This window comes from Chiloscyllium plagiosum, unplaced genomic scaffold (genome assembly GCF_037043375.1).
Source record: "Chiloscyllium plagiosum isolate Xiang-an unplaced genomic scaffold, Cpla_swu_hap1 HiC_scaffold_10, whole genome shotgun sequence".
Taxonomy (NCBI): domain Eukaryota; kingdom Metazoa; phylum Chordata; class Chondrichthyes; order Orectolobiformes; family Hemiscylliidae; genus Chiloscyllium; species Chiloscyllium plagiosum.
Genome location: NW_028270148.1, coordinates 98,329,583 through 98,343,870, shown reverse-complemented (window position 1 = coordinate 98,343,870; position 14,288 = coordinate 98,329,583). Strand labels below are relative to the sequence as shown.

Sequence of the window (14,288 nt, the reverse complement as noted above, 5' to 3'; positions counted from 1 at the left end):
AATGTCTGCTGAGGCTGTATAAGATTTTGGTCAGACTGCATTTGGAATACTGAAAGCAGTTTTGGGTCCCGCATCTGAGGAAGAATGGGATGTGTTGGAGGGGATCCAGAGAAGGTTTACAAGAATGATCCCAAGGATAAAGGGCCTGTCATATGTGGAGTGGTTGAGGTCTCTAGGTCTGTGCTTGATTGCGCCGGGGGGGGTGAGAAGCCGGGGCGGGGGGGGGGGGGGGGGAAGAGAGAACCTGATTAAAACCTACAGAATACTAAGAGAACAGGGCAGAATGGATGTGGAGATGTTTTCATGAGCACAGACTAGGACACAAGACCACAGCCTCAGTGAAAAAACAACTCTTTAGAATGGAGATGAGGAGGAATTTCTTCTGCCAGAGGGTGGCAAATCATTGGAACTCATTGCTGCAGAAGGCTGTGGGGGCCAAGTCATTGAGTGTATTTAAGACAGAGATAGATAGGTTCTTGATTGGTAGGGAACCAAGGGTTATGGAGAGAAGGAGAATGGGATTCAGAAACATATCAACCGGTGATTGAATGGTGGATCAGACATGACAAGTCAAATGGCCTAATTCTGCTTGCGTCTTATCTTACAATGGTTAAGGAGTCAGAACAATTGTCAGGCATTCTGAATTGTTGATGAGGTGACATCACCACCTACCCTTAAAGCAGAGTGTAGCAGGCCTAATACATATGTAATGACATATGAATTATGAAGAAGAAAAAAATCCACAGTGGCCCTGAAGCCTGTGCAAACATTCCTAAGATCATGGCCAATCTGATTACTCCATGTCTGTTCAGATTCAATAAACTTTCATACCTTCACTCATCAAGAATGTAACTATCCCACCTTAAAAGTATGCAAAGGCTCTGTCTCCACTTCCTTTTGAGGAGGTTCTGAAGACATATGACATTGTAAAAACATTTTCATCCATCTTAAATGAGCTACCCCTTATTTTTACATGATAACCCTGAGGGGAAACATCCTTTCCACATCCACTGTCAACATGTCTCAGGATTTTTGTGTTTCAAACAAGTCACCACATAATGTACTGTTTTTCCAATGGATACAAGCAGAGCCTAACCTTTCCAATTTTCCCTTATATCATACAATCCAATTATTAGTCTAGTAAACCTTCCCTGAACTGCATCCAACACATTTACATCCTTCCTTTAATAAAGAGACTAATACTGTACACTGTTCTCTAGATGTGGTCCATCAATCCCCTGTATAAATGAAGTGTAACCTTTCTTTTCCCACGTGGTTCCCCTTTCAAACAATAATTTTTATTAGCTTTCCTAATTACCTCCTATATCTGCAGATGGACCCTTAGAGACTCAAACTAGGACCCCCAGACTGATCAGAAGTTCTGCAATCTTTCAATATTTTGATAAGCTTCCTTATTGTTTGTCAAAATTGACATTTCACATTACATGCTATTTGCCAGATCATTGACCATTCATTTAACATATCTAAATCCTCTTGTAACCTATCTTCTCTTTAATGACCTGCCAAAGACCATGTCGGGAAAACATCCCCCATAAAATTATTTAGCAGTGGGTTCCAAAATCTTGATTCAGCAATAGTTGAAGATCGAAAATATTTGTCCATATTGGGGTGACACAGGCACCTTGGAGCAGAATTCAGGTGTGATTGAGTTTCCATGTAACTGCTGCTCTCATCTTTGAGTGGTGGAAGTCCAAGGTTTGTGAGGAAGTGCCATGGTTTTGATTGCATGCTTTTTCAGACAATAATGTTATGGCTAAACAAAAGAAACGTCAACTTCTCATTTGTTGAACTCACTATAGCATGATGCGTACCTACTCTCTTCCTCAATCTCATTCTTGAATAATTACAAAGGTTGGTGCTTATAGACAGACCAGTGAACAGAACTTAATATTACTATAGTAACAGCAATACCACAAAAACAAGGTTCATTCAAACTTCAAGTGCTATCAGCATAGACTGGTGGATCAGCATGTACCACTAAGTTTTGATTTTCAGTTACATACAAATAGTAGCACAAAGATCACTTTAACACCAGGTGGCACGTCAGTGTTCACACTTACCCAAGTCAGGCTTCAGTTCAGTCGGCAAGCTTAGTTTTCTTGACATCTTCGCTGAAAAAAACCCACAGAAAGTTAGGTTGAGGCAACCCGATACACACTAACATTGAAGTGTGAAGTCATAAACCAACATATTTCCTTGACAATTCAAGACCTCTTAATTCATACCACAGGGTTAACACAAGCCAGGATTCCAAAAAGTGAGTTGCCGTACAGCTTTTCTGGATAGCTTTTCCTTTCAGGCATTAAGAAACGCAAGATGCAACAACTTAGAGATACCCATTACCCTCTTGAACCTTCCTCCACTCCTCTTCCATTTGACTCCATTCCCTCTCCAAACTCCACCTCCATTTGTGTATTTATATCCCTTCTGATCTTCTGCTCTCTGAAGCTGAACATTCTGTACTTTGCAAAGGTCTTAGTTTTATCCCTCTGAGCTCCCACCATGATGTTGAACTCTTGTTCTGTCACCTTTGCTTCCATGCTCATTTCTTTGGACAAGAGTCCACTCTGTTCCACAGATCCCTTCACCTGCCTCCAACATTTTTCCCTACACCTGGCCTGTTACCTCCACTTGATCTGTTTGAGAACTGTCCATATGACAATTGTTGCCTCAATTTCTCTGCTCCCTTATCCATTCCAACTAACCACCCCCCGAACTGAGTGCACTCCATACTCTCAGATTCAACCTTGACTTTGTAATCAAGCCTTCTGACAAGGGTAGTGCTGTTATTTGTTGGCACACTAATCTTTACATCGTGGAGGCTGAGTACCAACTCTCAGACACCCCCTCTTCCACAGCCACTCCCCAAAGACCATGATGTCATAATGGAACACTATGCTATTGTGTCCACAACTGTCACTAAACTCATTTCATCTAGAAATCTACCCTCAACTGCCTCCAAGCTCTCAGTCTGCCAACCCAATATAGCCCACTTCTACTTCCTTCCCAAGATCCAAACAAAACATCTGCCAGCGCAGACTCATGGGTTCTGAGAGAGAGAGAGAGAGAGAGAGGGGCAGGCAGAAACAATTTTCTTCCACTTGTCCAGTCCATTCCTGCTTATATCCGTAATACTCCTGGCGCTTTGTCAGTTTCAGAATTTCCAGTTTGCACAATCCACCACGGACATGCAATCTCTTTGCACATCTATCCCCCATCAGGATGGTCTCAGGGTTGTCCAGTTCTTCCTGGGGCCTGAATCATCCCCAGCCTCCATCACCCTCCTCTGCCTGGCCAATTTTGTCCTCACTGAATAACTGCTCCTTTAGTTCCTCCAACTTTCTTCAGGTCAAAGGAGTGGCTTTGGAGACCCAGATGGGCCCCAGTTTTGCCAGTCTATGTGGGGTATGTAGAACATTCCTTGTTCCAGTCCTACTCTGGCCCAACCCACAACACTTTCTCCAGTATATTGATTACATCATCAGTGCTGGTTCCCTCTCTTCTCCAGAATTGCAAACATTTATTGATTTCGCTTCCAATTTCCACCCTGCTCTCACCTTCACCATGTCCATTTCTGAGTCCTCCTTTCTCTTCCTTGACGGTTTTCATTTCTGGGGTAGGCTGGCCACTAATTCAAGCCACCAATTTCCCACAGTTACCTTGACTATACATCCTCACATCCTGATTCCTGTAAAGATTCTATACCATTCTCCTAAATGCTCCGTCTCCGCCGCATCTGTTCTGGTGATGCCAAATTTGACTCCAAAATGTCGACCTCCTTCTTCAATTGGGAATTCTCCACAAGCCTGGTCAATAGGGCCCTCAACTATGTCTGACCCATCTCTCTCATTTCTGCCCTCACCCACCTTCCCTTCCATTACAGCAATAGGGTTCCCAACATCCCTCCAGAATCCACATCTGATGAATCATCAGCAGTATTTCTGCGACCTCCGGCAGGATGCCACAGCCAGCACCTGGAGGAAACCCACGCAGACACAGGGAGAATGTGCAAACTCCACATAGAGTCGCCTGAGGCGGGAATTGAACCCAGGTCTCTGGCGCTGTGAGGCAGCAGTACTAACCACTGTGCCATCCACTTTGGTCAATCCAATCTACTGTATTTGCTGCTCACATAGTGCTCTTGGTAACACCTAGGAGATGAAGGGTAGCTGGGTGACCGTTTCATACAACACCAATGTTGTCTGCAAAGATGACCCTAACCCTCCAGTTGCTTGCCACTTCAATATACTGTTTCCTAGCCAACATCTGTGTCTTTGGCTTACTGCAGTGCTCCAGTGAAGCTCAATGCAAGATGGAAGAACAGCACCTCATGTTTTGCTTGGGAATCCTGCAGTCTTCTGGACTATCAATTTGAGGGCTTTAGCACCTTTTCCCATGTCCTCATACCAACTCCCACTCACTAGGCCTTGTCAGACCATAGACTGATTCCACAAATGATTTGTTGTCAGCCATTAATTGTCCCCATTAACAGCTACCCATTATCCCATGTTTCCCTCTCTCTTTGGGCTCCATCTCCATTAGCCTATCTACCAATGTTTCCTACCTAAAATTGGTTCTGAAGGTCCACTGGACTCTAAACATTAACTTGGCTTTCTCTCCACAGATGCTGCCAAACCTAAGCTTTTCCAGCAATTTGTTTTTGTTGTTGCACACTGCTGCTTTTCAAAGTTTACTTTAGTGTATAATAGCAATTCTGAAGTGTTTTCCTAACACACAATGTGCTCAGTTTAATGAATTACGAAACAGCACACTCAGCTTTTTTCAGTACATCAACTACTTGTATTTTGTAGACGTTTTAACTTAGGAAAGCCTGCCAAAAGACCAATTATCAGAAGGAATTTTTTTTCAAACACATGTTATAACATGTGAATAAGAGCTTTACTAGTCATGTAGGTTTTAAGGAATGCCCTAAAGGAGATGATGTAGTGCAGAAAGATTTAGCGAGGAAATGTAGAGTTCACAGCCAAGGCATAGTTGCTAATGGTGGTGAAAATAAAGTCCAATACGCTCAAGAGTCTAGAATTGGATAGGCATCGATTTTACAGGAATGAAGGGATGAAATTATAAGGGAATCTAAAAATCTGGGTGGAATTTTGAATCTCAGTGTTTGCCAGACCTGTAGCAAAGTAAGTTAGCAGACATAAGGCAGAAGTATGAATAAGAATCCAACTTTGAATGTGATTTTATGGCTATAACTGAATAGATAGAAATGGAACCATATGTGGACAACAAAGGGAGTACTGAAGGAGGATGATATGGTCAACAAGTCAAAAAAATGTCATTTGCAAAAAATATATGAGAGCTATTTCAGTACGGGGGCACTGGTGGGAATCAGAATGAAAGGGTTCCTAAATATAGTTGCAGGCAATGTAGTAGCAATATTAGAAGGTAGCAACACATTCAGGGCACTTTGAGAACATAGTGATGTTACGAGTTAGGAAACAGTTTACAAACAAAATGAAGGAGGGCATTTTCTGATGAAAAATTGAAGAATAAGGATACAATACCGTACAAGGGAACCATTAACATCAGGTAAAGAGTTGGTTAGTGAAGAATCAGGTGAGAATAGAGTTGAGGGAGGAGGTGGATTGCATAATCAGGATGAGCTTGGAGAGAACTTGAAGGAAGATAGCAGAGTTCAGGGCTAGGGCAACATTGAGGGAAAGTTTAATTTGGGTTGGGTGGGATAAACAAAGTGTCAGGGATAACTGACTAGATAGTTTCAATTTTGGAGCCAACAGGTGCATGAGTCCAGACATTCCTCCATATCTGGGAGAAAGTGAGGACTGCAGATGCTGGAGGTCAGAGATGATGAAGGGCTTATTTCCAAAATGTCTATTCTCCTGCTCCTTGGATGCTGCCTGACCTGCTGTTTTTTTCAGCACCACACTCTCAATTCCTCCATATCTGCGAGGATTCCATTCCGGAGAATCCTCACGAATGATGAAATTCATGAGTGCAGAGCTAGTTATTTTACCTGCGGATGTGGATTTTTGTTGAGACTTATTTTTTGGCACAAATAGACAAACTTGTAATTTTGCAGATACAGAGGATTTACTGTACCTCAGAGAGGGTGGGGGAGAAGGATTTAAGACAACACTTTATAATGGAGATGAGAAGTCTGGGACTGCTTTAGGCAGGTTGATCCTGGAATTGGAAACAGTTTTATAGATGAGGAGGAACTTATTTGTGGTGCTTTATGTAGTCCAGTTAGATTTGGCATGACAGTGTCCCCAAAATAAATGTTCAAATTTGCATTCTACTGGTTTTAATGAGGCGGCCAATTCTCTCCCATTAAAATACAATGACAGTTCATGAACTCATTTTGAATGTAGCAATATACCCCCCATGAGTAGAACCCGAAAGCTTCTTTCCATTTCTTTGAAACTCAACAATCTACTCTTACCATTGAAATACAAGGCAACTTTTACAACTGTATGTCGAACTCAAATATATCCATTCCCCAGAATATAATTTTTGCAGTTATATTTGGAATTCACCAACACATTCTCCTTCCACTTGAATACAAAGTTGTGCATGCATTGGCATTTGCAAGAACTATACCCAACATTTTGCAATCCCCCGCTGTCAACTAAAGCAGATTATGCAGGGGCTAAATACCATTTGTAGCCTGTTCAGAATCTTTAGTGAGACTATGGTTGCATCCCGGTACAACCAAATTTAGAATGTACATAGAAGCAGTGGAAAATTAATGAATTGGTAGCAAAATGATGAACATTAGCAAACAGTGTAATATCAAATGTTTAAAAAAGCTTTAAAGATGGCCTTTTGATGACAGTAAGCTATGTTTCTAATTAACAAATAAATGAGTCATGAGACCATAAAAAATAACAAAATTAGGCCATGTAACCTCAAGTCTGCTCTGTTATTCGATAAGATCATGAATGATCTTCTACTTTATTCCAATTTCCTGCCCTAAACATATTTCTCCTGATTTTCTCTTTGTCTAAAAATCTATAATTCTGTCTTGTATATACTCAACAGCTAACCATATGTAATCCTCAGAGGTAAATAACTCTAAAGATTTACAACCATCTGGGTGAACAGATTTTCCTCATTTCAGTCCAAGTTATACAATCTTTAATGGGAAGAACATCTACACTATGATGCCAGAAGGAGTAAAAAAATTCCAGATTTTCAAATGGGCTAAGAGGACCGAGCAGGGAATTGGGACTGATTGGATTGGTCTGCAAGAAGATAGCAAGGGAATGATGGGCCAAAAGGTCCAATTGTGCCATAAGTGGTTATGACTCTAAGCCCTATAAAAACTTTGTACACTTCACCTCTTATTCTTTTCAACTCAGGATAATACAGTCCCATTAACTTGGACCAGTGAATTAAACAGCAGGAAAATTGAACAGTGGTCAACGTAATGAAGAATTTATGGAATGTACCCATGCAATGTGCATTAAGAAAAACAGTAACAGAATTTAGCTGCTGCCAATGATTTGTCACAAGATTCCCAATTAATAGGAAACTTCAAAACTAGGCTAATAATGTAGTGGAATGTTACTCAAGTTTTTTTAAAAATACATACAGCATATGATCTCAGGAAATGATATAACTTTGGGCACCCTAACATCAACATATGCTGAAGATCATTCAGAGAAATACAGGAAGTGTAATTTTGGGACTTATATCTCAATATAGACAAAGAAACTGCAATTAGCATTACAGGAAATAGGACTTTATTTGCAGCTCTTTAATCTATCTGCAGAGGAACTTACATGTTTGCATTTCTTATCCATTACTTTTAGAAGACAAATGTATGTTAACCTGCAATTAACTGGTTGAATCTTTTATAAACTAGACAAATCACAACTAATAGACGCTGTGAATAAACAAACAGCGAATAGAATGAAAATCCATTTTTAACACGAGAAATATCAACAGAGTCAACTAGTAAGAGCTTGGAGTATATTAATGGAATAATTTGAAAACACTTTTCCTCTTCAATCTGCCCAGATCTATAACAATTAATATGAAATATTTCGCATATAAATATCCAACAACCACTTTTGCATATTTCATTATGTCTGCACTAGAGTGTCAAATTCAACTTAAACCACGCTTCCCTATAATATACACTGAAACAACTATAGGCTATGCAGTCCCTTAAACCTGGCCTACTATTCAATGACATCACTGTCAATCTGTTCCTTAACCTTATTTACCAATCTTGTTTCCATATCCCTTAACGCACTAACTTTAAATAAATGTATCAATCTCTATTCTTAAATTTTCTTGTGGAAGAAGATGTAATTCAAAATTACACATTTTCCATAAAAGGTACAATATCCTCTGCCTTAAGTAATACCAAATTGCACAATGTCAACCACTGTAGATAGACTTAATGGTCTTTTTGTGGTGTAAATTTCTGTGATAAACAGAATCCCATAATTTCTAGTTTGAGCAAGTTTAATTGTCTTTGTACTATGCAGAACTTATGGATAATTAAGGACATCCATGCATTTTTACAACGTTTGGAATGGAGAACAGTGGCAAGAAATGTATTTATCACTGGAGGGGCAAATCAACTGATATCTTTATATTGCAAAACAGTTGACCAAATCACCTGAGAGGCAAAAGAGTAATTCAAGAATCCTAAGTAGAAATTTCAGAGACACAAAATTTGGAGACTTGTAGTCTCTTTTGTTTATAGATAGAAATCTAAGATACTTTCAACTGTGATACTTCAGGGAAACAATATTTCAAGAATGTGCTTGCTGGAGAGTGAAAACCGAAGACAATTCTTTTAAAATTCTTACATTATTGTGTATTTTGCTTTCACTTCTACAACCCAACTACAAAATTCTCAAGCTCCCCTCACTGTCAATGGATTTGCTCTTACTGCTGCCAACCATAGGATGCCACTTTGCTACTAAACTCCAAACATTTTTCCAATGTCATAAAATCTCCAAGAAATCCACTGTATCACTATCAAACTCTGGGTCATTAAACCCCCGATAAGGCTCTGTAACCCTAGAACGACCAAGACAGTGCTCCTTAGGTGGCAACGTTTGTTATTGATATCACTCTCAATTGAGATAGTTCACATATTAAACATCCACTCCAGACACTGACATCTATATGCAGCACTGAGCCTGTGGCACTTACAAGGGGATGCATCTTCCATATGATCATCAAACCAAGACCCCATTTGTTTTATTTCACGTAAGAGATAACATCTCTTTGCACTATGCAAAGAACAACAGGAGACCCTCGCTTATGTTCTGGCCAATATTTATCCGTTAAAAATCATAACTAAAACTAAGATGATTTAATTTGAACTCATTGCACTGCAGGAGATTCCAGACTACAAACAGACTACTGATTTCTATGTTATCACAGTCAAAACAATACTTTGAAAGTACTTAAGTTGCTAAGCACACAGACATTCTGAGATTATAAAAGTCATGGTACACATTCAAACTTCAGGTCCTTGTAGCACAATAATATTGTCTTACCTCTGGGCCAGAAGATCCCAGTTAAAATCCCATCAACTCCAGAGGAATGTCACAACATACATGGACAAGTTGACTAAAAATATCTGTACATTTAAAATTTTCCTTTTCCTAAATCCCAGAAACTCATTCTTTCATGCAGGCACCTCATTCTCTCCTCCTGTTTCCATCAACAAAACCACCTCTGGCAAACCTTCAGAAATCCCACTCCAACAACAAACTTAAAGCCTTCCCTTCCTATCTCACTAATTATTGAACTACCTTGAAAATTTGTTAGATTTCATGGGCTTCAAATAAAGACAACTGATAAAATGAAATACATAATGAAAAAATATTGATGTCATTCATGTTTTGTTTAGAGAACAGACATGTGGACTTATAGATTCAGCAAATTGATTTGGGTTGGTATTGTAGTGTGCAATGAAACAAAAGACACCTTCTGTTTCGCCTGATTTTGGTTTGGTGGTTGTTCAAATTCAGGCCAAATACATATGGAGTTTAAAAGCTAGCTACTGTAAAATCTTTGCCCCAGCCTAAAATCATACAAATATGTTATTGTTGCCTAAGCTTCTGGAAAGTAACCTAGCCAACTGATTCGAATATAGGAAATGATGTGTGATGCATTCTTGTGTATGGCAACCAGTTAGTAATCTTTTGAATTTGGCAGAGAATGTGTCAATGCTAAGAAGCAACAGTTTTCAGGAATAATTAAGACATTGATCAGAATAAAATTCACATAACTGATTTGAAACTTTCAAGTGCTGGGTCAGACTGATTTTCGTTCTGACAATAGCAAGAAGCAGATGGTCAAGTCCTATTAAGTGCTGATTTACGTGCAGGAATACTGCTCTAAATATATTATGATTGACATTCCCTTTCAGCTGCTCAGTGGCTTGCTACCTTGGGGACGACTTTGACAAATTGCAATGCTAAGCAGACTTTCAATATACAACTTAAATATTTATAAATAATGGTCTAAAATAAAACCATGTTTTATGTATAACGCTTTTGGAAAAATATTTAGTGCCTCGAAATACCATCCCTGTTTTTAAAAAGTAGAATAGTTAACTTGAATGTCCCTCAGATTTAACTATTTGGTACCTCTGCAAAATCAATGAAGGGAGGAGAGGTGGGGGTGAGAGAGGTGGGCACAGAGACAGATGTTGGGGGGGGGGGGGGGAAAGAGAGCAGAGAGAGAGGGGTTAGTGGGTAGGGAGACAGAGTGGGGCAGATAGGGGGAGTGAGAGAGAGGGGGCGAGAGAGACAGGGTTGGGAGGAAGCAGGGGGAAAAGATCCAGAGAGCAAGTGAGTGAGAGAAAAGGTGGGGGGAGAATGGTGAAAGAATCCACGGAAGCAATAATAATTGGAAATGCACGTCAGATCAGAAGAGCACAATATTCCAGAAGGTTGAAGGGCTGGAGGACATTACAAAGATAGAAATGATCAAGGTGAGGGATTTGAAAACAAGGATTAATCAAGACTTTGCTTGAATAGGAGACAATTTCGATAAGTAAGCACAGAACATGAGGCTAATTAAGATTTGGGCAGAAGTGTGGCTGACAGCAAGTTTATGGAAGGTAGAGTAGAGACCAGTCACAATGTGCTAGAAAGGTCACATAAAGAGGTAACAACAGATAAATGAATGTGGTTAAATCACAGAAAAAAAAAGACGAGTGCAAAGTCTGATGATCTCTTGGGGTGGACAATAGTTAAGGTGCAAATGTGATTTGTAGTTCATCTTGGGGTCAAAAAAACCAAATTATGTGAACAGTGTGGTTCAGTTTCACATTGTTACTGATGAAAGAAGTGGAGTCAGCAAGTGGGAAGTGGAATTTTGATTTGAATTTGAATGACTTTCTAATTATTAACAGATGAAAATTTTAGTTTACTAAGTACTGGATGTTGTATATGCAGTTCAATAGTTTAGCAACTGAGGAGGAGTCAAGGGAGGTGTCAGTGAGGTATAGCTACACAGATGGCTAACGGCTACCATTCTTTCTTCTCTTCGCTGGCTAAGATCTGTTGAACTCAAAGGAACATTTCAACAACCCCAACTGTTCTAGTATGGCCCCAACATAAATCCTTAACCTCAGTTTGTTGACAGCCACAGCCATATGACATAACATTTTCTCTGACTATGAGCAATTCCACAGAAGATTTACTAGAATTGCTGGAGAGTTTTTTTTGACAAGGTGAATACAATAGAATATAGAGATCTGATCAGAGATGATAACCCTCACTATTCTTATCTGACAAATCATGTCATAATTTGTACAGGTAGTAGTTCAACGTACCACTCTTGATGAGATCTGCCACTTATCCTGAGTGTAAGAGTGGAGATACAATATTATTTAATCCTTATATAATTTGAGTGAGGGCTTAGACTTGCATTTTTTGTCATCTTTTATTGGCATTTATATTTCTAGTTCTATTGGTTATTGTCAGTTCAAATAATTAGCGGTGTTTCCAATATATATAAAGAAGTGTTCTACCATGAATGGCATATTTTTGATCCAAAGACATACCATTTTGCTGCTATATTAGACAGGAAGGTAGACATAAACATATAGCAGGTAAGAATAAGCAATGGAGGTAGTAGGGCAGATGAATAAAGCATAAGGGATTGTGGGCTATATAAAAAGAAACCTAAGGTAAAAATAAAGTGAGCACGCTGTGGTGAACCGTTACAAAACAAAGGTTTAGAACATTCAACAGGAGTATCCTATTCATTTGAGCACCAGATATGCAGTCAGAGAAGTTGTAGAAAAGGTTTATGAGCATTGTTCTCAGAATGAGGGAAATCATTTGCATGGATAGATTAGTGAAATTGGAACTGCTGTCTGAGTTGTCCAAGAGTTTTGATAAGAGCTATTCAAAATTATCATAAGTACAATAATAAGGATTGATAGGGAAACTTATGTTTCAATTAGTCAAAGACTGAAAACCAGATCAGTTGGATTTAAAGTGATTGGCAAGAGAAGCAATAGCATATTGGGAGAAACATCTTCATGCAATAATGATTCAGATCTGGAATGCATTGTGTGTGTCGTGGAAGTAGATTCCAACAAGGCTTTTAGCAGAGAACTTAATTATCCAAAAAAAAACATGCAGGGGCCTGGGGAAGATGGAAGACTGGGACAATGTGTGCTGTTGTGGTGAAGAAGCAGTACAGACATTACAGGCTAAAATGATTTCCTTTAGTTCTGTAACCATTCTACGAATCTATAATCAATTATACAATACACTAAAATTCAATTTCTTTTAAAGGGGTTTAGGAATAGAGAAAATCACATTTGTTATGATGCAAAATGAGGCCACGTGGCCCATCATGCCTGCAGCGGCTCTCTCAATGAAGAACATAATTTAGTACCATGCTCTTACCTTTTCCACGTAACCAAGATATTATTTAAATATAAACAATCTAAATGCCCTCCTTGAATGCCTCAATTAAACTAACTCCCCTATACTTCCAGGCAGTATATTCCAGACTTTAACTACTGAGAAAGTTTCTCATATTACTTTTATTGCAATTTACCTTGTGCCTATAATCTCAGGAGTGACCTTATTATGAGAGGGGAACCATTTTTCCCTATTGGCGCTGTCCAGCCTCCCCTCAATTTTGAAAACTATCATTTCTAGCCTTTCCAATCCAAATAAGTCCCAATTTCTCCAAGCTATCTTCATAACTGAAGTTTCTATTAAACCTCTTCTGCAAAATTCCCTAAAACGCGACACTTAGAACTGTACATAATAATCCAGGCTTCAACAAATTCAGCATAACCTGCTTAGTGATTTACCTGATGCCTCTATCAATAAAGCCAACAGTACTGTACTGTGTTAAGGTAATTTTGAAAGTATTTTTAGCCATTTTAATTTTTTCTTGGAAGTGCAACTCTACAGATATCAAAGCGGTGTTCTTTCAATGTCACCTACTCAAGAGGAAAGTATTCTCACAGCTACCTAAGAAAGTAGCAGTAATTAGAGAGGAAGCTCTGGAAATTGCATAAATGCATTTATGAGTTAAATTATGCTTTTTAGGTGACATTTTTTAAAAAGGGCAGCTCTGTAAACATGAGGTGTTTCCATGGATGCAGGAATCACCGATGTTCTATTGGCATTATAAAGGAAAACTTCTAGGCATCTTTATGATGCACGTCAATGACTTTTTGTGGGGTAGACCAATGATTTTGATGAAATAATTATCATTTGAAATCAGCAAGGCATTACTTTAAAGCAGATGCGAAAAAGGGGAAAAACATCTAAACTTAGGGGGTAGGTACGTATCATCAATTATCAGATTTTTTCACAACAGGAATGCCTCCAAAGAAAAATCATTTAAAGTTTAAGAACAATTTCTCACCGTCTAAGAGTGGGCACCTGACATTGTGTTTGTTATTAATATCTACGTATCCTTACTATTGTTTTCTTCAAAGAAAGGGAATCTGTTGTTGTTAGAAATGCAAGTCCCTTGAAGGGTAAAACAGAATAGTTCCAGAGTTGAGAGCAGGTAACACTCACTGGAATTTGCATTTAAGAGCTGGGTTCTTCCCCAGTGGTGGCTAGCTCCTGGACAGGGAAGTGTTCCAAAAGGGAAAAGTGGAAACTGGCGTTTATGCTCAAATATAAGTTTACAATAAAACTCTCGTATATTTCAGAATTTTTGCTGCCTAATTCAACATATGGATATAGGTCTGTTAACAGATTGTTCACTCTCTCGGTATTTTATCTGACCCTTAACTGAGCTTCTGACTGATCATCATT

At 39.1% G+C, this 14,288-nt stretch overlaps 1 protein-coding gene across 7 annotated transcripts in view; it reads right to left on the bottom strand.

Annotated features, from left to right (window-relative positions):
- Positions 1-14,288, bottom strand: part of stxbp5a (syntaxin binding protein 5a (tomosyn)) — a 243,691-nt gene that overhangs the window by 43,672 nt on the left and 185,731 nt on the right. For 5 of the 7 annotated variants that reach the window (XM_043696459.2, XM_043696460.2, XM_043696462.2 and 2 more), the window contains one exon: positions 2,082-2,132. The exons of the other annotated variants lie outside the window; for them this stretch is intronic. In XM_043696459.2, the coding sequence (XP_043552394.1) occupies positions 2,082-2,132 (51 nt within the window). The remainder of the gene's footprint in view (positions 1-2,081; positions 2,133-14,288) is intronic. 7 annotated transcript variants of the gene reach the window in all.